At 28.5% G+C, this 25171-nt stretch overlaps 2 protein-coding genes across 3 annotated transcripts; both read left to right on the top strand.

Annotated features, from left to right (window-relative positions):
* Window positions 1-13391: 13391 nt before the first annotated feature.
* Window positions 13392-17247, top strand: LOC100778795 (transcription factor BHLH089). The gene is made up of 6 exons (XM_003519175.4): window positions 13392-13894; window positions 14183-14368; window positions 15239-15304; window positions 15558-15626; window positions 15715-15786; window positions 16712-17247. The coding sequence occupies exons 1-6, from the start codon at window positions 13649-13651 to the stop codon at window positions 16838-16840; spliced, it is 768 nt and encodes a 255-aa protein (XP_003519223.1). The 5' UTR covers window positions 13392-13648; the 3' UTR covers window positions 16841-17247.
* A 4503-nt stretch (window positions 17248-21750) lies between these two features.
* Window positions 21751-25171, top strand: LOC100782014 (transcription factor BHLH094). 2 transcript variants are annotated; one of them, XM_003519181.4, is made up of 6 exons: window positions 21753-22203; window positions 22517-22705; window positions 23361-23426; window positions 23678-23746; window positions 23816-23887; window positions 24728-25171. In XM_003519181.4, the coding sequence occupies exons 1-6, from the start codon at window positions 21946-21948 to the stop codon at window positions 24854-24856; spliced, it is 783 nt and encodes a 260-aa protein (XP_003519229.1). In that variant the 5' UTR covers window positions 21753-21945; the 3' UTR covers window positions 24857-25171. The 2 variants fall into 2 exon arrangements, with proteins under 2 accessions (XP_006574570.1, XP_003519229.1); XM_006574507.3 differs by lacking the exon at window positions 23678-23746 and having other exon boundaries at window positions 21751-22203.

Here is a 25171-nt window from a genome sequence, read left to right on the forward strand (position 1 = left end):
TTCTTCGTTGCATTTCAAATTCTCCCGCGTTTTATAGCCTGGGTCTCCTTGCGAAACGACGCCGTCTAGGTGCAGTTGGTGTTGAGTATTTTTTTTGGGTTAAAATTTTATTAACACACACACACACACATATATATATATATATATATATATATATATATATATATATATAAAACCTTTTAAACCGATGCGTTGTAATTGTATATTTACATTCTGCTAGAAATAATAAAAGGGTTCTTTTCGTAAGAATTTAGGTGAGTTGGTTAAAAAAAAAAATATACCGATTAACAACAAGATATGAACTTGTGCTTATGTAGAATATATAAATTTAATTCATATCAATTAGATTAATCTTTGTTATCATAAAAGTAAAAAAAAAAGTTACATACAAATAAATAGGATAATTCTTATCTATTTATCTTTTTCTCATAAAAGAATATGGATCATTGATGTCTCTTTTGTTTTTTTGTTTTTTTGGATCATATTTATTTCGAGATGAAATATGAACGTAAAGTACATAATAAGTTATATATATATAGACTTCATAGGATAAGGTCTATTACATTAAAGATATGACAATTATTATTATGAAAATTTGGAGGACTTAAAACTGTTATTATTATTACAAAATTTTGGTGACTAAAATCGTACAATTATAAAATTTAAGCACTAAATTGTTTAATAATAAAATTTGATGGAATAAAATTACACATGTTAAATAAAAAAATTATATAAGCATGTCAAGTGTCAACTTAATTATTATATCAACAAGACATTATATTGACATTATCATATAACTATTATGTCTATAAAAATTTTAAGATAAAAGACTAAAATAATTGACACAAATGGAACATGAGTACTAAAGTTATGCATTTATGATACATTGAGAAACTTAATTAACTCAATTGAAATTTAAAAGACTAAAATCACATAATTACAATATTTACAAAAATTAAAAGTGCAATTAATTATATTCCTTAAGCAAAAATTAAGTTAAACATACCATTTTTCCTTCTCTTCTAATCTTCTTCTCGTAAATAAGTTTTTTTTTTTTATTTGCATTATTAAATTACATTTACATGAAAAAACTAAAATTGCAATTACCTTTTTTTTTATTTACAATATATTTTCCTTATTCATGTTTTTTTTATTTCTAACTATTGTTTAATTTATTTTTCAATCTAACCAACACAACTATAAAGAGATTATTTTTTCTTTCTTAATTCTATTAATCCAAACAACACACATTTTTATTTCATTCTTTTTAATTCGTTCATCTCAATCTATTTCCTTTATGTTTTACATTGTTAGGTCTGGATGACCATACATCTTATTCACCTTAAATTTTGATGTAATATAATAAGTATAAATTATTGATATTTTAATGAGTTTTGAGAAGTGAATAGGATTACTATGTTAAAGGAATTTGTAACATTAAATATCGTCCACATCTATAAAGAGTATGTTTTGTTTTAACCTAGCGTCCAACACGCTATATTCAATAAGTATCCACTCTTGTACATATCAGTGTAACACACTGTTATAAGGTAAACTTGTGTGTCCAGTCTTAAAGACTAAGTATCATGGAAAAGGGAAGTGCACATGTACTATTTTATTCAAATTTTATTTGTCTCTCTTACATTTGAATAACTAAACGTTTGAATTTAAGAAAATGATAGTATAGAAGATAATAAAAGGCATATGTGAAATATTTCCTTGAAGGTCACTTTTAGAGCAGACAAAAAGCACATGACGTTGTCTATACTTTATATAAAATCTTCGCCAATCAAAACTTGACACATCGCCTCATTCCTTCATGTGAGACAATGGTCCTTTCAAGATAATGACATAGATCCCATAACAAATACGTCACTAAAGTCTATAAAAGAATGTCTCTCTCAATGAAACAACTAATAAAAAACGAGAAAAAGATAGAACAAGAGCAAAAGAAAAATACTTGAAGCGAACCTCTTCTAAAAACACGACGATATATATTGTTTATCCTTTGCGAAACAAAGTAATTTTGTATTTGTGCTTAATTGTATATTCACTTTTTGAGTGTTAAAAATACTTGTATTCATTCAAACATTTGTTTGTAAAAGTCATGAGTCACTTAATGTTAAAAAATATTTAGGTTCTTAGATTTAGGAAAAGTCTAAGAAGATGCCAGAAGTGGTGTTAATAATACTTGTAAAACTAGAAGTGACGGGTTAGAATACTTGTTTTGTAATCAATTTTTGATTAGTAAAACCCTTTACCAGCAAGTAAAGAAGAATTAGATGTAACTCAGGTTGAACTAACCAGTATAAACCAAATGTTTATACTTCTCTCCATAATAGGTTTATCGAGTATTCTTATTATATCTTTCATCATTACTTCACACCAAGTATTCATTTGACTAATTGTTTGAAATATTTTTTTATTTGTCACTGGACGATCACTTTATTCTTCACTACACATTTAACTTAGTATTATTTATATTATTCTTATTATCATGAAAAGTTTTCTTTATCTTTAATATACATACTATTCAATCTTCTTTTACTGTATTTTTTATAGTTTCATACAGCATTATTCAAAAATAGTGTTTCTCATTATAAAGAAAAATAGTATTTGTGTTGAAGGTTATTTATGTAACTATCATCAAATAAAACTCTTCTAATAATTTAGGCAATTGTAATAATTTTCTTAGATGGGCGTTTGCCAATTTCCTCAACATGCTAATATATTCCTTCCTATTACTTTATGAAACTTAAGAAAAACCTTTTATATTATACTTTATTTTTTTCTCTGATACTAGTATTCATTATTATTTAACATTTTATATTTTAAAAATAGTAAATTATTAATATTTTAATTTTAATATTAATTATTTTTTATTAATTTTATCTTTCCGCAACAAAAATAATTTCATCTTAAATTATTACTAAATTAATTCTTTTCGATTTTTTAATCTTCCTTTTTCTCAAACTATAAATCATTATATTTTTACTTAAATTAAAACTTTTCAAATAATAATTAATTTAAAATGAAAATAATATTATTAATTGTAAGACAACGAGATCAAATCTTTAAAATTTGTATTGCGGTTCGTGATCCTCAAGATGGGTCAATGTGTTGTTAAAAATAAAAAAAGCTGTGATAGCCAATGGTGGACCATTTTAATTAAATCACGCCAATTTTTTTTCTAGGTGGTTGTTAATTGCATGCCGTCATCATGATTGGATTGCAGCCGTTACCCTGTCACTTTTGATACTGGTTTGTGTCCTTAACAAAAATAGCAGAATATCACTTCTCACATCAATGCTGCTTATACCATTTTTTACAATTTTAATCATATTGTTTTTAACATTAACTGGTGGTTTGTTATTTTATTTTTCTGTGAATAAATGGTGTCTACTTTAAACATTGATAGTGTTATTTCTTTATAAAAAATAAACTGAAAAATTTAATACACATTTTATAATTTTTTCACAAATAAAAAAAGTTGACAAATCTTCTAAAATGTAATTTGCAAAAACCAGTGATCCATAATATTGTTGTGATTTGAGCATACAACTTTTTTTTAATAACAAGGGCTACAGCCTCAAAAACTAAATCGCGAAAAAACACAATAGGAAAAACATCTACTAAATCAACAAGAAATAGAAAAGGAGGAAACATACAAGACATTTTTTTTTTCCGGTGAAACAAAACGTACAAGACATAACACTAATAGTTAGATTATAATCTAATAAATTAAATATATTTTATATTCTTTTTTAATTAATCGTGTATACATCTTTTGAATGAGCATGAGTTTTAGCATATTAATTTTATCAAATATAAGATAATTCATATTTAATTAAATTTAGGAGTGGCTGAGTTGTGTTTATTTAAAGCTATGGCCTGAATTGACCATTAAACACTTTCGCATCATTCCCATTATATTCCTTAAAAATGATTGAGACCTCTTCTTTAAATTATATTTTTTAGAAGTTAAAAATTTTCTTTAAAACGTAGATTATAGTAGTTTTAGAATATATATATATATATATATATATATATATATATATATATATATATATATATATATAGAAATAGAAATCACATATATTTTAGGATAAATAACTCTATTTGGTCTTTTATCTTACTTTTTTTATTCAATTTGATTATTTTTTTTTAAGTTTAATTTAATCATTTATCTTTTTTTTCTTTTTAGTTTAGTCCTTTTTATTTTTAAAAAGTTTATTTGATCTTTTATCTTATCCTTTTGTTAAGTTTGATTCTTTAATCTATTTAAAAGTAATATTATTAATCATTTAAAAATAAACTTTTTTGTTCACTTTTCTCCTTTTCTCCTCCATTTTATTTTCAACCAAAAAAAGTCATTTATCTTTTTTTTGGTTTAGTTTCATCATTCAATCTACTTAAGATTGACGTTACTTATAATTTAATTTTTTTTTTCACTTTTCTCTCTTTACCCTTCACTTTTTTTAACAAAAAAATTTATTTTTAAATAATTAATTACATCAATTTTAAATAACTGAAGGATTAAATTAAAAAAAAAGATAAATGATCAAAATAATTTTTTTAAAAATAAAGAATTAAACTCAATAAAAAAATAATCAAATTGAACTTTTTAAGAGATGAAAGGATCAAATTTTAAAAAATAAAATAAAAGATCAAATTAATAAATCATTTAGCCTATTTTTTAAAAACATTTAATACAATTGCATGTCAAAAATTTGAAATTAATACCACTAATTAAGCAACCTCGTGTTAATTACTCTACAAACTTGATAGTCAGTCGAAATTTTAGAGACTTTGCATATATAATTGCATGAACACTTGGATTTTTTTTCTTAAAAAAAGTTGTATAAGTATAACAAATTACTAATTTGTTGTAAAATGATGCCAATGTTTTCAGGCTTTGGTTCTAATATTAATCTTAGAAATTGGAGTTCTCCATTAAATCATTGATCACTTATTCAGATATTTAGACCTTTTTAAATCCAAGTGATATTAATCTAACAGTGACAAGGCTACCTGGAATGATTCAGATTCTTCAGTTAGTAAAGATCGATTTAAACAAAGTTATATACTAAAGGAAAAGAGATGGCATATATTCAACATCCGTTCTAGAAAATTAAAACACATGTGGATTTATTCTTTATATTTTAAGAATTCGTTATTTTCTTAAGTTAGGAGGGACTAAATGCACATATTTTTTAAAAATTTTAAAACTAAATTTATTGATATTTTTTATTTGTAGAAATTGAATATGATATCCGAAATTTATAATACTCACACATTTTATTTAACTAATTCATTGATATAAAAATAAAAAATATAAATTTCGTTTAATAAAAAATATAAAAATACATTTTTTTTCTAAACCTTAAATTCATATCCCACAAAAAAAAAAAAAGACTATTGACTATGTAAGTATGAAAGATCAAGATATATTTTAGTCCAAATATAATCATTCGTAATTTTGTTAACTATTCTTTAGTTCATGTGCCATAACCTTATTAAATATTAAAAGACATGAGAAGGAGATAGTACTTATATTGAAAAGTCATTAAAAAAAAAAGTTATTTGATTTTTTAAGTACTTGAAGCCAGTGATCCTGCAATTGACTTATCCTTGGTGCTCCCTGGAGTTATAGTTTGTAGGACAGTTGCCAGCTAAGTGAAAGCTGAGAAAATTTAGTTGATTATCATTGAAGACGATGAGTGGCTGGCAGATTGGCAGTTCAACAGCTTTCTTTTAAGTGCCTAAATGTCATTTAGAACTGAGGACATCACTGCTGCCTAACTGTACGTAGCAAGGACTTGCATTTTTAAAACTATTGCAGGTCATTTTCCCATCCATGCCAATTTGCATATTAAGAATTTTTTTTAGGTTAAATTAACTTTTTCCTCTAATTTATTGTTTGGATTTGATTTGTTTTGCTATTTTTTTTTTAATTTTATCATTTATTTTTTAAAATAGATTGAATTTGATCTTATGTTTAAATTAAATTAATAATGTTAAAAAATATACATGATCTGACGGTTTATAATTACAAAAAATATAATTTCTTAATACCATTGATCAAATTTTGATGATAGGATCAAATTAAATTAATTTTAAAAATTAAAAGATCAAATTAAAAAAATAAATTAAAAGACTAAATCAAATCTAAAAAATAAATTAGAGGACAAAAAGTTAATTTAATCTTTTTTTTAAGTATAAGAAATTATTTCTTGAAAAAAATAGTTAAACCAATTTGTAAAATCATTTAGGTAGTGTTCAGTTGGGATGAATAAAAAAGAACTAAATTGTTGGTAATGAAAAAGAACAAAAATGGATGAAAGAGAGTGAAAATTGAAAATTGTTAAACCAATTTGTAAAATCATTTAGGTTGTGTTCGGTTGGGATGAATAAATAAAATGAAAGTGTTGAGAATGAAAAAGAACAAAATGAATGAAAGAAAGTCAAAAATAAAGTTGTTCGATATATATAAAAGAAATTTAAAATAGAAGAAAAATTTGAATTAAAGTGATGTAATAGGTAAAAAAAAATTAAGTATTTATATATTTCTCATTGTGTCTTCACGTTGATGTGTTTTCTTTTGCTACAATTTTTTTTAAAAAAAAAAATATAAGAGGAATATAATTGATTATGTCACTTGTGCTATTTTTTTTTTTTTTATATAAAAACAACAACCATAATCGATTGTGTCACTAGCATGATCAATTATGTTGTCAACGTATTCGATGTTGCCTTCTCAAATGGATGCAGCCAGGCGCTTTGCATAATCGAATATACTTTCAACACGAGGGACAAGTTTGGGAACTCAATGATCGATAGAACAAATTTAGTGTGCACTAGTGGCAAATCTAGGACCCAAGATAAATGGGAGTAATTTATTTAAAAATATATATTGGCGCATAAAAATGAGGTAATGAATTCAAGCTCATAAAAAAAGTATAAAATATAAAATTTTAAGATAAATAACTTATAGTTTTCTTAAAATAAATGGATGTATTGGTTTATTCTAACATAAAAATAGGTAATTTTGAGATAAATGCAAGTAACTTATGAAAATGAGGGGTGTATTTATCCACCCTCTTGCATGAATGGGTCCACTACTAGTGTGCACTTTCATCTCATTTTTTAGGTGAGTAAAATTATTTTGTGGGAGACTCACATGCTTTCCACCACTTTCAATGACCTAGCGAATACTCCTATTGTTTCACTTCAGCTTGTTTTCTTCCTACCCCAACTTTCAATGCTAATTTTCACCCCAACCAAACACTATCCTAAGATATATTTGGTTTAGGAAAAAAAGTGAAATGATTTTATAATTATTTGGTAAGAATGAAAATGAAAAAAAAAGAAAAAGTTAAATATGTATGTAAAAGACACAAATATTCCTATTAAAAAAAATACAAAAATAAGGATATTACAGTCATTTAATACATAAGTCAATTTTTTTTCTTTTAATTTTGAGAGAAAAATAAAATATGTGGATCTCAAATGTTTTTTAATCCTTTCTTTCCACTTTTAAATCGATCAAACAATGGAAATAATGTTTTTTTTCCTACCTAACACATTTTTAATGTTTTTTAATTTTGTGATTTTCAATTCATTTTAATCAACAAAAAAATATGTTAAAATAACAGTGTTAAAAAGTATTACATGCCAAATACTTTTTTTTAAAAAAAAACAAACATAGGAATTCACGACAACTTATAATTTGTTTAAAATATTGAGTTAGATCTCTTTTGTAATGTAAAATACTCTTTAAAAAAGTTAAGTGAAATAACTTTAAAAATAAATTTAAAACAACCAAATAATGGAACAAATGATTTTTCCAACCTAACACATCATTCATTAGTTAAAATTTATTAAAAAAATATAATCTATAACCCATTTCTTATTTAATGAACCTCACTTATGATTTTGTGATTTTCAATTCATTTTAATCAATGATAAAATATATGTTAGAATGCATGTGTTAAAAAATATTACATGCAAAATATTTTTTTCCTATAAGAATTAAAATTAGATAAAGGAGTTTACAACAACTCATTTAAAAAATTGAGTTAAATCTCCTTCATCATGTAAAACACTCTTTAAAAAAGTTAAGTGAAATAACTTTAAAAATAAATTATACACCTTAACATCTTCCCTCCCTCTCATCTTGAATTAATCGACTTGGGAAAAAAAAATAAAACTTTCCTTTTAAAGGAGCTTTTAAGTTAATTTTTTTAAATAAAATTATCTTTGAAACTCTTATTAAACATGAAATGTATGCTAAGTAGGGGAGGGTTTGATTCTCCCCACCCCATTTCCCCAAAAGAAAGACAAGTTCAAGATCAAGTGAGAGGTAGAAATAAAAAAATTAAACTCAATCCTGTTTTTGTCGAGTTTTACCGAATTTTAAAAAAATTCAAGAAACTCGCCTCATGTTTTTTTTAAAGTTTTAATTTATTCATATATTTGTATACAAATCATATATTAAGTTATTAATTAAATTTCAATTAAAAAATATAAAAATAATAAACAATAAAAAACTTAATTTAAGAATTAAAATTTATTCTTAACTTAATTATTTTATTATTATTATTATTTTAAAATATTTAACTATAAATAATTTAGTTATATTTTAATAATTGAAAAAATAAAAATATGAAAAATAAAATCCCAATTCAAATACGGATTTGTATTTTAAATTTCAAATAATTTTTAAGCCATTAAAAGTCAGGTAAAAAAATAATTTAAGCAGAATTGCACAATTAAAAAATGTTGACGTGGTAATTATATATAAAAAGTAGTTATTTATATAAATATATGTTACTTGTGATTCATTAAAGTTGCACTATTATTGGAAAAAAATGTACTTAAGATTCATTGAAGTTATAAAAAAATGATATTCATATATAAATTATAAATAATAAAGTTATGCAATGTAAAGAATTGTACCATTAGAATGTTCTACTCTAGTACTAACTTATTTTTTAATTCGATGTAATTATATTTGGAAATGAACTTATTTATTTATGTATTATTCCAGTCCCTACGATATTTTTATATTAAAAACTATACTTATTTTATATATCCTTTATTTTGTGTTTAACTTTTACACATTAATTGCAGTAAAAAAAACTTTTACACATTAATTAATTTATTTTATAATAACATAAGAGTAATAACTAATAAGTAATAAGTACTGTTTTAAAAATAAAATAAATATAAAAAAACTTATATTTTAAGCTTAATGGTAGGTAAATTAGATTGGATGAGAACAGAGCCACCAAACATTTATTTCAACGATCTCTGCTATAGCCTACACAGTTTGCAACAATTCATTACTGTAAAATGACGGGATTAATTAATGAAACCCATATAATCAAGTGATAAATGAAAACTATTACCACCACTATGGTTTCCACAGTTTATTTGTATGTAAGTTGTTTGTCCTTTTGCTTGATCATTTTGGAGAAACTTCCCACTTCAATGCTTAATATAGATGGTGCCTAGCTATAAAATTTTAGAGGTACTTCAAATCTGTGACACTTTTCAACTATTGAACTGTTATCCCATACTAGTCATGCATTTTTCACATGTAAAATGTGAATTATCCCATACAAGTCATGCATTTTTAACATGTTGTTCTGAAAAGGCAAGCAAAACTATAGTGAAACGTGCTCAAAATGCAACTAATTGCAACCACAGTCACCTACATGTGCAGAAACTGGTTAAGTGCACGAGTATAATATATGGGGTGTTATCTAAAGCAAGAAATAAGGTACCTTTCTGGCCATTATCTATGCCTAACCGAATTTGATATCAGATATGGCAAAGGTGTTTGGCCGTTGAAATTCTTTTGTCCAAACATACAAGAAAGGGAGTTTTGGCAAGTGAGGGGAAGATCGAAGAGTGAAAAGTCCTTTTTTCTGAGCAGCTTCTTGCAGCCATCTATATTCTAAGTCATGAATAAAAGACGCTATGTTTTGTCGATGCATCCCAAAATAAATTAGTGGGGAAAGAAAAAATAAGATTAAATAATGAAATGGAATATAGATCATATATCATTGTTAGTTAATCTAATGACTTAGAATATCACTGAAAATGAATCGAATCAAGTTAAACATAATTTAAGACTCAATTTAATGATTAATTTGTTAAATTTAGTTCATAAACCAACTTGATATATATTAATATACATGCATATGTGTATAAATATTAATATAATTTTTATTATTAAATTTTTATAATTGATTTCATATTACTTTTATTTTTTAAGAAATAAATATAAAATAATTATAATTTAAATCCAATCGAGTTGATTTCAAGCTTAAAAAGAAAGTTTATATCAAATTAAACGGAGCTTTAAATCAAACCAATTTATCAAATCACATCAAGTTGAGTTCAACTGATTCATTTTCAGCACTAATCTAAACCCACAATCTAGTAGTCAATTCAGTGCTCCAACAGACAAACATCTTGGTGCTAGTCCTGTATTCTCTCTCTTTCTTTTTCATTTATTTTCAATTTTTTTTGGAAAATTCTCACATTTTGTAATATTTATGTTTAGGTTTTAAAATTAGTTAGAATATCATTTATGATTCATTTTTTTTTCCAATCACCATTATAATTAGAGTTTTTAGCTTTCTAATGGGGTCTCAATATATTTTCATAAGTTTTGATCTTTTAAATTATGAGACTAATGCTCAATATGAGGCTTAGTCATATTTAAAACTTTTCATCTCTTCTAAAAGATATATTTTACAAAAAATCGAATGCAAGTCTTCTTCTACAAACTTTGTGTGTATTGTTAACTTAATTACATCTATTGATTTTTTTTTTGATTCATTTGAATGTAGGAAAAAAAATAATAGAAAATAATTATATGATAAAAAAAATTAAAAATACTTATTTAATTAGAAAAGAAAAGTTAGAATTAAAAGATATTTTTGTTAACTGATTTTATATTTTTCTAATGTAATAATATATATTTAGAACACATATAGAGAGATAAATTTGTTATTTGTTTTTCAATAAAGTTTACTTTTCTCTTACTTTCTGCCTATGAGAAATATGGGAGAAAATTATGTGAATTTTACCATAACGATATTTCTTTTACAGTTTTACTGTATATATCAACTTCATTTTTTTATTGTGCATGTTAAACTCCACCCATTATTATATATGCTTCTGCTCAAATCAAAAGCTCATAATAACTATTACTCCCAAACTTCCTTGGATATTATAGACTTATAGTGTCGTCGGCTAAGGCCTCATCTTAAAACTCAAGTGCATGAATCATCATAACTTTAAAAGTGTCTGAACTTTGAAACACAACTTTTTGTTCTCACCTAAAAAAAAAATCATTCCTGGTTTCGTTTCCTCTACCAAGTTTAAGTGCAATCAAACCAACATAATAATGTTCAGACTCTGGAGCAGAGCAATATTAATTATTAATTGAATAATATTTACATTAATTAATCTTATTAGATGCTCTTCATCACGTGCTCATGTCTAATCGGGTCACCGCACCTGCACAGCATATTATTTACTATCTCCACTTAAAGTCCTTAACCAAACGCGCTTACGTAACGTCACTGCTTTTTACTTTTTATATAAAAGAATACACAAAACTTGGCAATATAAATATAAAAGGGATCCGAAGGAAAAACAATTCTTTAGAATTCAGTTTATAATTTTAATTTATTAAACAATAAAGTTGAAAATCATCATAGTATAATAATACGATAACCTACTTATCTGTTTTAATGATGAAACTGTGATTTAATCATTTATCCCTTAAACTAAGTTATTATAAGGAGTCCAAACTTTTTGTTTTCATTTACCTATTTCCCCTCTCATAACTTGCATGACAATTGTCAATTATGAGATGGGACCATCAATTATTTATAGAAAAGGGGGACATCCAGGGTGCAATACACTTCAAAGAATTAATTCGATGACCCCCAACCCCAGAAAACAAAACGGATCAGCGTAAGTGGACAAGTTTAGTGTCAATATCAAACGAGGTCCATACTGGACTAGTTAAACGGTGCTTCAAATACGCATCCAAATCATAAATAAATTAAAATATATGTATGCATGTTAATCTAGTGTCATCATCATACTTAATATAATCCTAAGTGTCATTGTTCAAATACTTAAGCATAGTACCACGAATGGTCTCTCGTGCACGTCCACGAATCTAAACAACGATCAAGTACTTTATTTCAAAACCTTTTTCATATATCATATGTTAATTATAATAATAATAATCAACTAAAGTTTTGAAACCCCACAAGACATGGTGCGCGTTTATTAATAGTCACTGTGGAATACATATATCAACTTGTAGTGATTGTTTTAATTTATCTAAGGTCTTGTTTGGTATGATTCTTTGTTTTAAGTTTTGAAAATTGTAATAACTAAAAGTAGTTTTCAGTTTTATAATTTTTAGTTTCAAAGTTGTGTGGGTTTTAGACTTTTACTTTCTAAAATTTGAAATCAAATGGTAAATTTAAATTCATCAATAAATAATTTTCTTCTTGGTTCAAGCTTCTTTGGTGATGGTAAGAGAGAATGATCATGTAATAACCATCACCATAATGAAGTTATAATGATAGAAAAAAATAGTAGTACAAATGGTGATAATAAGGATGATACTAGTTTAAATTACAACAATTTTAATAGTGGTGAAATCAACAATAATATTGATCATTATTACAAGAATAATAGTGGTTATCATGATAATGATTGTCAAGTGAGAGTAATGATACGGGTAATGATTGTGATGATGAAAATTATTTTTATTGTGTCAATGTAAAACCTAATTGTAATGGTGAAGAAGATATTGAATCATAGTTATAAGGATGATGACTCTCACAAAGACAATGACAATTTTGGTTATTAATAGATAATGATGACAAATATTAGTTGAAACATTAATGATATCAGTGATAATTACAATAATGATATCATTATTGTCATGAATCTCTTAAAATAAATTGATGATAATTTAATGATTTAGTTATACAAGTACATAATATTAAAATTATTTTTGTTTTATCTTAAAATCTTAGTTATAAATAATTTTATTTCACTTAAACACATTTTATTTTAAAATTTGTATTAAAAAATTAAACACTAAAAAGGATACAACCACCTCAAGTAGACTCTTAGAATTCTCATGTTAAAGTACTTGTTTGAAGTAAAGAAGAATTAAATTTGATAAAATTAATTTCATAATGCTAATATTTAATAAAAAATGCATATAAATTAATAGTAGTATCAATTACCAATCTTACAATAGAACATGTGTACATCAATTATCCAATAAAAAAAGACTTATAGATTTTAAATGGGTTAAAAACTTAAAATACATTAGATGAGTGATATAAAAGGAAGAAAAGAAAAAAGAGGAGTGACTTGGTTTTTGGGAGTCCCGAGGTGGGTGTCTCTAAAACAGTGAGAAATTGACAGTAATGGTGGACAGACAAATACAGATACTACTATTCTTATTCTACTACTAGTTTCCAACGAAAGGAGATCACTATCCAAACCATTCTCACTTTCTCCCTTCAATGCCACTCTTCTTCCTTTCTCTTTGAGAGACTGCACACAAATTTCTACTGTTTCCAGAGCGACAATGGATCCGGCGGCCATGATGAACGCCGCCGCCAACACGGCGTCATATCACCTGTCAGAGATCTGGCACTTCCCGCCTCCCAACGCGCCAGACGCGCTGGGCCTCAGGAGGGCCCACTTCGCCCCGGGTCCGACCCGACATGCCGTCCCGGGTCGCGACCTGGCTAGCATCGCCCCCAAGAAGCGCCGCCAAGCCGAGGAGGAGGAGGTGGAATCCACTAGGGGCGCTTCCACCACCAATGCCGTGGTACCTCACTCAATGATCTCCAATTAAATAAATAAAAAATATATAAACAGAATTGGTTTCAAATTTCAATATAGAGAATGGATCTGTTTTTTTTTTTGTTACAACTAGTATTTGTTTATGTTTAACGTTAAATATGAATTTAGTTCTCGTAAGTTCGCGTTTATCAAATTATAGACCTTGTAAGTTTAAAGGATCGAAATTAAAAAGGCGCGAACTAAACTTATATTTAAGTAATTTATTTCGTGTTAAGGATGAAAGTTTTGGTTTTGGGATTTGTGGTGTGTGCAGGATGAGGGTTGTGGTGATGGAAAACGGGTTAAGACGAGTGAGAGTGGGAAAGGTGAAGGAGAAAGCTGTTCAGGAAAGCCTGCGAAGCAAAGCGGTAAGCCACCTTCGGAGCCTCCAAAGCAAGACTACATTCATGTCAGAGCTAGAAGAGGTCAAGCTACTGATAGCCACAGTCTTGCAGAAAGAGTCAGTATTAATTCCTACTTCCTTGGAACCTCCTCCTACCCCCCTCCCCCCTCCTGTTTAATTTGTTTTTCATAGTTTTTGGTTTTTTATATTGCAATACAATTATAAAAAGTCGTATACCATTTTGATGGTTTTTATGATAATTATCTTAATTTTTTTATATTAGTAGAGGATGAAAACTAAACTCTTGCAAGAGTAAATAGTTTATCCACAATCGTGTAAATGAATTTACATTATGATTCAATTACATTATTTATAATAAATTTATTAATTTTTATAATAATTATATTAAAAGTCATACCAAGGATAATTTTTTTATTGACGATAATTGTTTACATAGATTACGGATAAAAATTAAACTCTTATTACAATAAACTTTATCATATGTGACAATCATGACTATTCATGATTAAATGATGATATAAAACGATATTATACGGGACAAATCAACTCAATTCTTTTTTTAAAAAACCCAAATAGGGAGAATTATATTATCAATTAATAGAAATCATCTTTATTTTAGTTTGACTTTTAAAGAAATACTAGTATACAAGTCTACTAATTTAACGTACATGAGAATATGCGATTGTGCATTTTAATTCAATTATTTTTTAAAACAAAAACCGGGAGAAAACTATATAATTAAGGGTGATGGTTGGGGTAGGCGTTATAGGAGTACCGAGAATTTACTTCACTGCGGAATATCATGTGTCATGTGGAATTTCTGTTACCTGAAAAGGTTGGTTTAGAAAATAATGAAATTGTTATGCTGATTGTGTCTTTTGGGGGGAATTTAAGGAAATATTGAATTTTTGGGTCTTTGCTAATAGAGTTATTGACTTAGTTTTGTGATGGAATGGTGTTGGACAGGCTAGACGGGAGAAGATCAGTGAAAGGATGAAAATTCTTCAGGATTTAGTCCCGGGTTGTAATAAGGTATGGTTTTACTGCCTGTTGCTCTCAGTACTTTTGTATTACTAAAAATGAAAATAAAGTGTAAAAGATGAAAAAAAGAAATGTTACTTGTCAGATGAAAAGAAAAAGAATCATTTAGGGATAATTGTGTATGTAGTATGTATATCTCTGGTAAGATGACCCAATTTATAACATATCTGAAAATTGTTCCTCACGGTTTGTGCTATGCTGTGTCTTCTAAGAAATATAAATTGAGGTATTTTCTTTGGTTCAGGTTATTGGGAAAGCATTGGTCCTTGATGAGATAATTAATTATATCCAATCACTTCAGCGGCAAGTAGAGGTGTGAATTTTGTTGGTATTTCGTTGGAAAATTTATATGTACGCTTTGTAGTTTTTTTCAGCCTTATAATTTTACTTTTATGTCTCAGTTTTTGTCAATGAAGCTTGAAGCAGTAAATTCAAGAATTGCCCCCGGAATCGAAGTGTTTCCTCCGAAAGATGTAAGTATTAAGCAGCATCCTTATATTGAACTTCATTTAATGTTGAATAACTTGAAAGCCGGTTTTATCCCCTTTATTTTAAACTTTGTCTTCTGGTGGGTTGTGTTTATAACGGCTCCTGTTATATTGCGAGGATATCTGTTTGGGTAGAAACTTCTTTCGTCTGTTTGAGTAGAAGCTTCTTTTACGCATTCTTTTTCTGTCAAGCTAGACCTTTTCAAGTGTAAAAGGTTTTCTTTTCTTAAAATTCATTATAATTTATACTTGCTGAGGTGTCATGTCTTCTCATTTGATCAAACAAACACTGAATAGTAAGCCTGCTATGCATACATGGGATTTATTGTTTTATTTATTTGCACGTTTATTAATTAAAATCTCAAGATTTGATCTTTAACTGAGCTAAATGATGTGTGATTTATGTAAGTGACCTCACTAAGTAGGATAAGATTATTGTTGATATTGTTGTTAATTGGGCACTTTGCAAATTCTTGGTGGAATCTTCAATTGTTCCCTTCCCCAAATAAATTAGATACTTCTTGGTGCTTTTCAGGATTGGATAGTTAAAGTATACGAGAAAAATGGCCACTGATATTGTATAATAATTTTACATTGTCATCCAATCATAAATCATCATTTATGATAAGTTTGTGATTTGTAATTGAATGACAGTGTAAAATTCAGGGTATTACCATTAAATTCAAAGTATACGTATGATACTTAAAGTAAATAATTTTGATAGTAGATGGTAACAGCAGGTAGGAAAATGGTTCTGTGTAAATAAAAGGGTAAATAAATTAGAAGTGTGTAGAAACCTGCCCTGAAACTAAAATCTGGGGCCAAAAGATTCAGAATTATTGCTGTAGTTCAGTTTTTCATCCTTGTGGCAAAATCTTCATTCTTATGAGACATAAACTTGCTGTTCCAGTTTGATCAGCAAACATTCGATACAACTGGCATGCCATTCGCTTCTCAAGCTACAAGAGACTATAGCCGAGGCTCATCACCGGAGTGGTTACATATGCAGGTTGGAGATGGTTTTGAAAGAGCAACGTAGTCTTTGAAATCACATCACCTGACAATAAATGCATATAGGATCTTTAATCTCTCTATCAGAGCTCCCATAAATCATATACTCAAGGTGTTGTTGCTAAGTCCTATAGACACCTCATTCTTGTTTTCTACAAGAGAGGCATGGAGCTGTTATTTGTTTCCACGGGATCACTTCAGTTAGTACGCAAGTAACAACATTTGTTAGTGTGTTGGAAAATGGATTCATTTACCCAATATGTAGTTTAGTATGCTGATACTCTTCATAACCTTTAAAATGATTGTTATTATTCTTGTAAAAGAATGCTGCTTGTCCTGAATACATAAAGGCTTACATGTTGTGTAATAGTGTCAACATTGTTGTTTGTATGTGAAGCTATGTTGAATAAATTAAGCCCATGTGATTTTGTTAAATTCTTTAGTGTTTAGTCCATTTGAGCGCATACAAAGAACTCAATAGCTTACTGTTTACGAATGATATCTTTATTTATTGACTGCCAAATAGTACAATTTAGGGTTGAATGTAGACACTATTGATTATTTCATGGAACTTTCAGCTCACAGCAGACAAAATTTAGGTACAATATCTAAAATGCTTTTTTATACTCTTTTTTTCTCTATCAAAATTGAAATTTTATCTTGATAATTCTGTAGAATAATGGTCAGCATAAAGTCTTAATTTGTTCTCTTGAAATCAATATCATATTAATGAATGACAAAAATTTAAGATGGATTTGGTAGTAAGGAAAACAATGTGAAAAATAGAGTAGATAGAAATAAGGAAAAGAAAAATAAAATAAATTTCGTTTGGATGCAAAAAAAAAAGTCAGCTTTTATTAAAGAGTACGAAAGTTGTTAAAAAATGATCATAAGTTATAAATTTTCAAATTAAAAAAATAATTTACTAACACTTAGTTATTATTGCCGTGGGGATGAATATATAGGATTAAAGCCTTATGGCTATCAAAATATCAGACTATAGTCTTTTCAGATCATTGAATATAGTCTGATATTTGAACACATCACTGAGTTGCACTGATTGAAAATGTAATCCTAGTAGCTCCAGAAAACAGTCTTTTCAGATCAATACTCAGATGAATTAGAATTGCATCATTGGGACAAGAACATAATAATTACATCTAACTAAGCCATGTGGCAATCTCCAAATATTCGTGTCCCAAGGGTGCCTGAATTCATCTGAATAAATACATAAACCATTTATAATCAAGAAAATCAAATAAAATATGTACCCCAAGAAAATTCTACTTCTACTTCATATGCAATCTATCAGAAAACTGAGAAGATATGCAAGTAACACTCAATTGGTGTGGCCAAAGATCATAGATCTCAAAGAATAGGAGATAATCAAATAAAACGAAAGTTATTACCACCACTATGGTTTACACAGTTTATTTGTATGTAAGTTGTTTGTCCTTTTGCTTGATCATTTTGGAGAAACTTCCCACTTCAATGCTTAATATAGATGGTGCCTAGCTATAAATTTTTCGAGGTAAGTACTTCAAATCTGTGAAACTTTTCAACTATTGGACTGTTAGAATCTTTAATTGGAATAAATGATAAATGACAAGGGCAGTAGTACCAAGATCAAAAATGAGAAAAACTTCATGATGTGAAAAAAGACACAAAATATAGTAACCAATTAAACTGATCTTATTAGTCATATATCGTCACTAGCCGCCAGAGATTATTATTACCATATGATGAAAATTAACACATGGGGGACTTCATGGTCAAATTTCTCGTACAACTTATGCATTTTTCACATGTGCTGAAACTGGTTAAGTACACGAGTATAATTTATGGGGTGTTATCTAAAGCAAGAAATAAGGTAACTTTCTGGCCATTATCTATGCCTAACCGAATTTGATATCAGTTATGGCAAAGGTGTTTGGCGAGGTGGTGGAGTTGGTGATGGCAACTACCGTTTCTACAATTGGACCAGATGAAAGTGTAACACATAAATGAAAGGGAGGGTTCGAAAGGAAGATAGATTAGAAACGTGTCTTTAAGTTGAGCATAGGTTTATAATTGGGAGAGGATGATTCAGATGTTGACTTAGAAGTATGTTCTGTCCTTTTCATTGTTGCTATAGAGCTAGGTACTCTTTCATTTGACATTGCGATGCCATTTATTTTTTCTTTTTATAGTAATATATAGAGGATTCTCTCTAGTGCATTTGAATCAATTTTCTTTTTCCTTTTCAAATTTTTTCCACCAATGTGCCAGCTTTTTTAATCAGTTTTTTCTTTCAAACTGATGCACTTTTAAACAGGTTAAAATTGTGCATGAAAAATTGTAGTTACTCTACTTTAAAAAAAATGACATTGTAATTTCACACGTAAAACTTTAGTTGATACAATGGTGTATCAGGCTACGTGGATCATTGGGTTGAAGTCATTCTCAGAAATAAAGTAATTAATAGGAGTACTTACAAAAAAAATTGTTAGTCTATAGAAGGCTAGCTGAGTCGACCTGCACATTCAAGCTTCTCTATCTCGAGCTCCCAACGAATCAAAAAGAATAAAAAGAGAAATTAAGGCTTGTTTGTGTTTGTGTTTGTGGTGATTATTCAGTAATAAGGAAGATAAAAATTACAGAATTTCAAGGTGTATGCATACATTAACCTCATCAATTTTTGTATAAATTGGATATAAAAGGGAGTTTTGACAGTGAGGGGAAGAGTTTTTTTTTAGAAGAGAGGGGAAGAGTCAAGAGGCCATTTTTATGAACAGGCTTGCCTTTTGGGTTCCTACTACAAAGAAATCATAATAATGCTTCAAAGAAAGTAAAATAATTACTACGTACGCGATAATGGAGTTCGTATCGAACTCAGCTAGTATTTGTTTTAAGAAAAAAGTAAAAGAATAATGGATAATATAACAGTTTTAATCGAGTCGTGAATTACAATTAAAGACAATGATGGATATATAACTGCACCTCCCCGGATGAGTATAACTTGTACTGTTAATTAGTAGACGAATAAATACATGAGAAATGGTTTCTTATTAATAGATTTCACAGATCAAGATTATAAAAAAAAATTAACAATTAATACATCTTAAATCTTAAAGTTAGAAAAAGAATACTCATTTATTTCTTAATACAAAGAACCAGAGAGAGTAATATATATATATATATATATTAAATCAATATATATTAATATATATTATGTACAATAATATATATACTAATGTATTTTATATCATTAAGTTCTTATAATTGATTTTGAATTAATTTCATATAATTTTCGTTTTTGTATGAAATAAACATATATAAAATAATTATAATTTAAATCAAATAGAACTATCGAGCTTAATCAAATTGTTTGTAAGTTTGTATTGAACTCAAGTCAAGTAATTTCTTATCAAGTCACGGCAAGATGAGTTCAATTTGACTCATTTTCTATTCTAACATAAAGTCACAACTTAGTAGTAAATTCTCCAACGCCTCGATCCCAGTTTTGTATTCTCTATTTCTTTTTCATTTATTTTCAATTTGTTTTAGAAATATCTCATTTTTTGTAATGCTTATGTGTGTTTAGGTTTTAAAATTTCTTTTAAATGCTATTTTAAAATGGTCAGGGTATCTTTTATGATTCGTTTGAATGTGAAGAATAATAAATGAAAAATAGAAGTAGAAAATAATTTTATCATAAAAAGAAATTAAAAATTACTTATTTAAATAGAAATGAAAGTTAAATTAATATATATATATATATATATATATATATATATAATGATTTTTTTATATATTTCTAATGTAACACTATATATTTAGAATATATAGATAAGCTTTTTATTTGTTAATTGTTATTTCTAATAAAGTTTACTTCTCTCTTATTTTCTGCCTATGAGAAATATGTGAGAAAATTATGTGAATTTTATCATATGATCTCGTTTTACTATATATCAATATCATATATTGTTTTATTGTGTATGTTAAATTTCACCAAGAAGCACACCCAATCTTCTCTCCAATAGTCCAGTGGCACAAACCGCAAGCTGGTTTCTTCAAATGGCAACTTTTCATTCATCTAAAGGATTGACAAATTGGGGCTTTATTTTCTGTGATGATACTGTTGCTCTGGTCACTGTTAAATCCATTTGGTCTCCCCAAAGATCGTCAGTTCTGGAGAGTGAGGCTTTTAGTTTGCTCCAAGTTCTTCCATGGCCATTTCATTTAGATATGAGTCACATGTAATCTTTGAGACACACAATAAACTCTCCAATAATGCATGTGATATCTCAAAAGTGTTGCTATCAATCCAAATTTCAGGTCAAGTTTATTAAGAGACAACCTAATATAACTGCTCATAGCTTAACTTAGGCAACTATTGCTTATTCTAGTCCTGTCTGATTTAATTATTCTTCCCATTGTATTTTGGAAGTTATGATATAAACTAATTTCCGTAAAAAATTAAAAAAAAAACTCCACCCATAATTATATAGTATGCTTCTGCTCAAATCAAAAGCTCATAATTTTTTTTTGAAAGGCTAAATCACAATCAAAAGCTCATAATAACTATTACTCCACCCATGATATTATAGTGTCGTCGGCTAAGGCCTCATCTTAAAACTCAAGTGTATATGAATCATCATAACTTTAAAAGTACACAACTTTTTGTTCTCACCTAAAAAAAAAAATCATTCCTGGTTTCGTTTCCTCTACCAAGTTTAAGTGCAATCAAACCAACATAATAATGTTTTCAGACTTTGGAGCAGAGCAATATTAATTATTAATTGAATAATATTTATATTAATTAATCTTTAATCTTATTAGATGCTCTTCATCACGTGCTCATGTCTAATTGGGTCACCACACCTGCACAGCATATTACTATCTCCACTTAAAGTCCTTAACCAAACGCGCTTACGTAACGTCACTGCTTTTTACATAAAAAAAACTCTAAAATAGTGACATGAGAGTAATGGTGGACAGAGAAATACTACTACTCTTAGACAGTACACTAGCCTCTGCGCACAACCCTCCACTCTCCAAGGAGATTACAATCCATTCTTTCTTTCTCCCTTCTTCCATTCTCTTTCTCATTCAGAGACTGCACACAAATTTCTATTATTCCGAGAACGACAAATGGATCCGGCGGCGATAATGAACGGCGCTGCCAACACGACGTCGTTTCACCTGTCAGAGATCTGGCAGTTCCCGCCTCCCAACTCGCCAGATGCACTGGGGCTCAGGAGGCCCCACTTCGCCCACGGCAGCTTTGCGGACTTTGCCCCGGGTCCGACCCGAGACGCTGACCCGGCCAGCATTGCCCACAAGAAGCCCCGCCACGCTGCCGGGGAGGAGGAGGAATCCGCTAAGGGCGCCTCCACCACCAATGCCGTGGTACCTCACTCAATTAACAAATAGAGAATGGATCTGCTTGTTTTTTTAGATATTAAATAAAAGTATTTGCTTATGATTGAAGTTAAATATGAATTTAGTCCTCCTACGTTTTTTCAATTTTAATCTTATAAGTTTAAATGATCGAAATTAAAAAAGCGCAAACTTAGGGGGATTAAATTCGTATTCAAGTCATTTGTTTATGCTGGAATTGAAAGTTTTGGTGTTGTGATTTTTTTTTAACGACGAATCTTAGTTATTAAGACAAATGTTAATTGTTATTTTTTTTGTGTTGGAATTTGTGTGGTGTGTGCAGGATGAGGGTGGTGGTGGTGATGGAAAACGGATTAAGGCGAGTGAGAGTGGGGAAGGTGGAAGAGAAAACAGTTCAGGAAAGCCTGCGGAGCAAAGTGGTAAGCCACCTTCGGAGCCTCCAAAGCAAGACTACATTCATGTCAGAGCTAGAAGAGGTCAAGCTACTGATAGCCACAGTCTTGCAGAAAGAGTCAGTGATTTAACCAATTCATAAATCATTTTAGGCATCATTTTTTTTTCGTTATACAATCACAAACAGTCATATACCAATTTATGGATTTATATAATAATTACTTTAAAAAAGTCATAAAATATTTTATATTAACAAAGAAAGAAATTAAACTCTTACTAGAGTAAGTTCTTTATCGATTAGTAGTTTAAAAGAATTTTATATTATCATTCAATTATAAATCATAATTTTTTGTTGACAATATAATGTTTTTTACATTGATTATGAATAGAAATTAAATTCTTATTTCAATAAATTTATGATACATGACAATCATGATTAGTTGTGATTAATGACGGTATAAAATGTCATTACAGTATCAGGACAATTCAACTCAATTCCTTTTTTTAAAACAAAATATGGAGAATTATATTATTAATTAATTGAAAGCATCTTTAGTTTAGTTTGACTTTTAAAGAAAATACTTCACCGCGGAATATCATGTGTCTTGTGGAATTTCTGATTTTCTGTTACCTGAAAAGGTTGGTTTAGAAAATAATGAAACTGTTATGCTGATTGTGTCTTTTTGGGGAATTTAAGGAAATATTGTATTAATTAGATTTGACTTAGTTTAAGAGTTATTGACTTAGTTTTGTGATGGAATGTTGTTGGACAGGCTAGACGGGAAAAGATCAGTGAGAGGATGAAAACTCTTCAGGATTTAGTCCCGGGTTGTAATAAGGTATGGTTTCACTCCCTGTTGAGTTTTGTCTCTGTTCTCACTACATTTGCATTACTAAAAAAGAAAATAAAGTGTAAAAGATGAAAAAGAAATGTTACTTGTTAAATGAAAAGAACAAAGCCATCTGTGGATGTATGTACGTCTCTGTTAAGATGACCCTATTCATAATAAGTTTGAAAATTGTTCCTCATGGGTGATGTTATACTGTGTTTTCAAGGAAATCATAAATCGAGGTACTTTTTTTGATTCAGGTTATTGGGAAAGCATTGGTCCTTGATGAGATAATTAATTATATCCAATCGCTTCAGCGTCAAGCAGAGGTGTGAATTGTGTTGTTATATGAAGCTTTTTGTTTTTTTGAGCCATGTAATTTTACCTTTTTGTCACAGTTTTTGTCAATGAAGCTTGAAGCAGTAAATTCAAGAATGGAGTCCGGAATTGAAGTGTTTCCTCCAAAAGATGTAAGTATTAAGCAGCATCTTTGTATTGAACTGTAGTTAATCTAAATAACTAGAAATCTGGTTTAATCCCACTTAAATTAAACTGTCTTTTGGTGGGTGATTAGTTTAAACTGCTCCTGTTATATTGTGACGATGTCTATTTGGGTAGAAACTTATTTTTTCTGTTTGAGTAGAAGCTTCTTATATACATTCTATTTGTTTCAAGCTTGACCTTTTCAAGTGTAAAGGGGTTTTATCTTCTTAAAATTCATTATATATATTTTAGTATAAAGCAAGAAAAGATATTTAATTTGCTTTGTTTTATACTTGTCGAGGTGTTATATCTTCTTCTCTTTTGATAAAACAAGCACTGAATGATAAACCCGCTATGCATACATTGGATTGATTGTTTTATTTATTTGCACATGTTTATTAATTAAAATCTTAGAAGATTTGGTCTTTAACTGGGTTTAATGACATTGTTGATCTATGCATAGTTGACCTCATCTAGTAGGATAAGATTATTGTTGTTAATTTGGCACTTTGCAAATATTTGGTGGAATCTTCAATTGCTCCCTTCCCCAAATAAATGAGATATACTTCTTGGTGCTTTTCAGGATTGGATAGTTTAGGGATATATGATACTTGAAGTAAATAAATTTGATAGTAAATGGTACTATGATAGCAACGGGTAGGAAACACTGTTCTATGTAATAAAAGGGTAAATAAATTAAAAGTGAGTAGCAACCTGCATTGAAACTAAAATCTGGGGCCAAAAGACTCAGAATTATTGCTGTAGTTCAGTTTTACATCCTTGTGGCAAAATCTTCATTCTTATGAGACATAAACTTGCTGTTCCAGTTTGATCAGCAAACTTTCGATACAACTGACATGCCATTCGCTTCTCAAGCTACAAGAGAGTATAGCCGAGGTTCATCATCCGAATGGTTACATATGCAGGTTGGAGGTGGTTTTGAAAGAGCTACGTAGTCTTTGAAATCCCATCACCTGATAATAAATGCATATAGGATGATTAATCTCTCCATCAGAGCTCCCATAAATCATATACTCAAGGTGTTGTTGCTAAGTCCTATAGACACCTCATTCCTGTTTTCTAAAAGAGAGGCATGGAGCTGTTATTTATTTCCACAAGATCACTTCAGTTAGTACTCAAGCAACACCATTTGTTAGTGTGTTGGAAAATGAATTCATTTACCTAATATGTAGTTTAGTATGCTGATACTCTTCATATAACCTTTGAAACGATTGTTATTATTCTTGTAAAAGAATGCTGCTTGTCGTGAA

The sequence above is a fragment of the Glycine max genome, chromosome 2, assembly GCF_000004515.6.
Source record: "Glycine max cultivar Williams 82 chromosome 2, Glycine_max_v4.0, whole genome shotgun sequence".
Lineage (NCBI taxonomy): Eukaryota > Viridiplantae > Streptophyta > Magnoliopsida > Fabales > Fabaceae > Glycine > Glycine max.

Excerpts from the sequence above, each read along its gene's own strand:
- LOC100778795 (XM_003519175.4), top strand. The coding sequence starts at position 13,649 with ATGGATCCGGCGGCCATGATGAACGCCGCCGCCAACACGGCGTCATAT. Across the intron at positions 15,305-15,557 it reads TAGTCCCGGGTTGTAATAAG|GTTATTGGGAAAGCATTGGT; the intron begins GTATGGTTTTAC and ends TCTTTGGTTCAG. Across the intron at positions 15,627-15,714 it reads CACTTCAGCGGCAAGTAGAG|TTTTTGTCAATGAAGCTTGA; the intron begins GTGTGAATTTTG and ends TTTATGTCTCAG.
- LOC100782014 (XM_003519181.4), top strand. The coding sequence starts at position 21,946 with ATGGATCCGGCGGCGATAATGAACGGCGCTGCCAACACGACGTCGTTT. Across the intron at positions 22,204-22,516 it reads CCTCCACCACCAATGCCGTG|GATGAGGGTGGTGGTGGTGA; the intron begins GTACCTCACTCA and ends TGGTGTGTGCAG. Across the intron at positions 23,888-24,727 it reads AAGTGTTTCCTCCAAAAGAT|TTTGATCAGCAAACTTTCGA; the intron begins GTAAGTATTAAG and ends TTGCTGTTCCAG.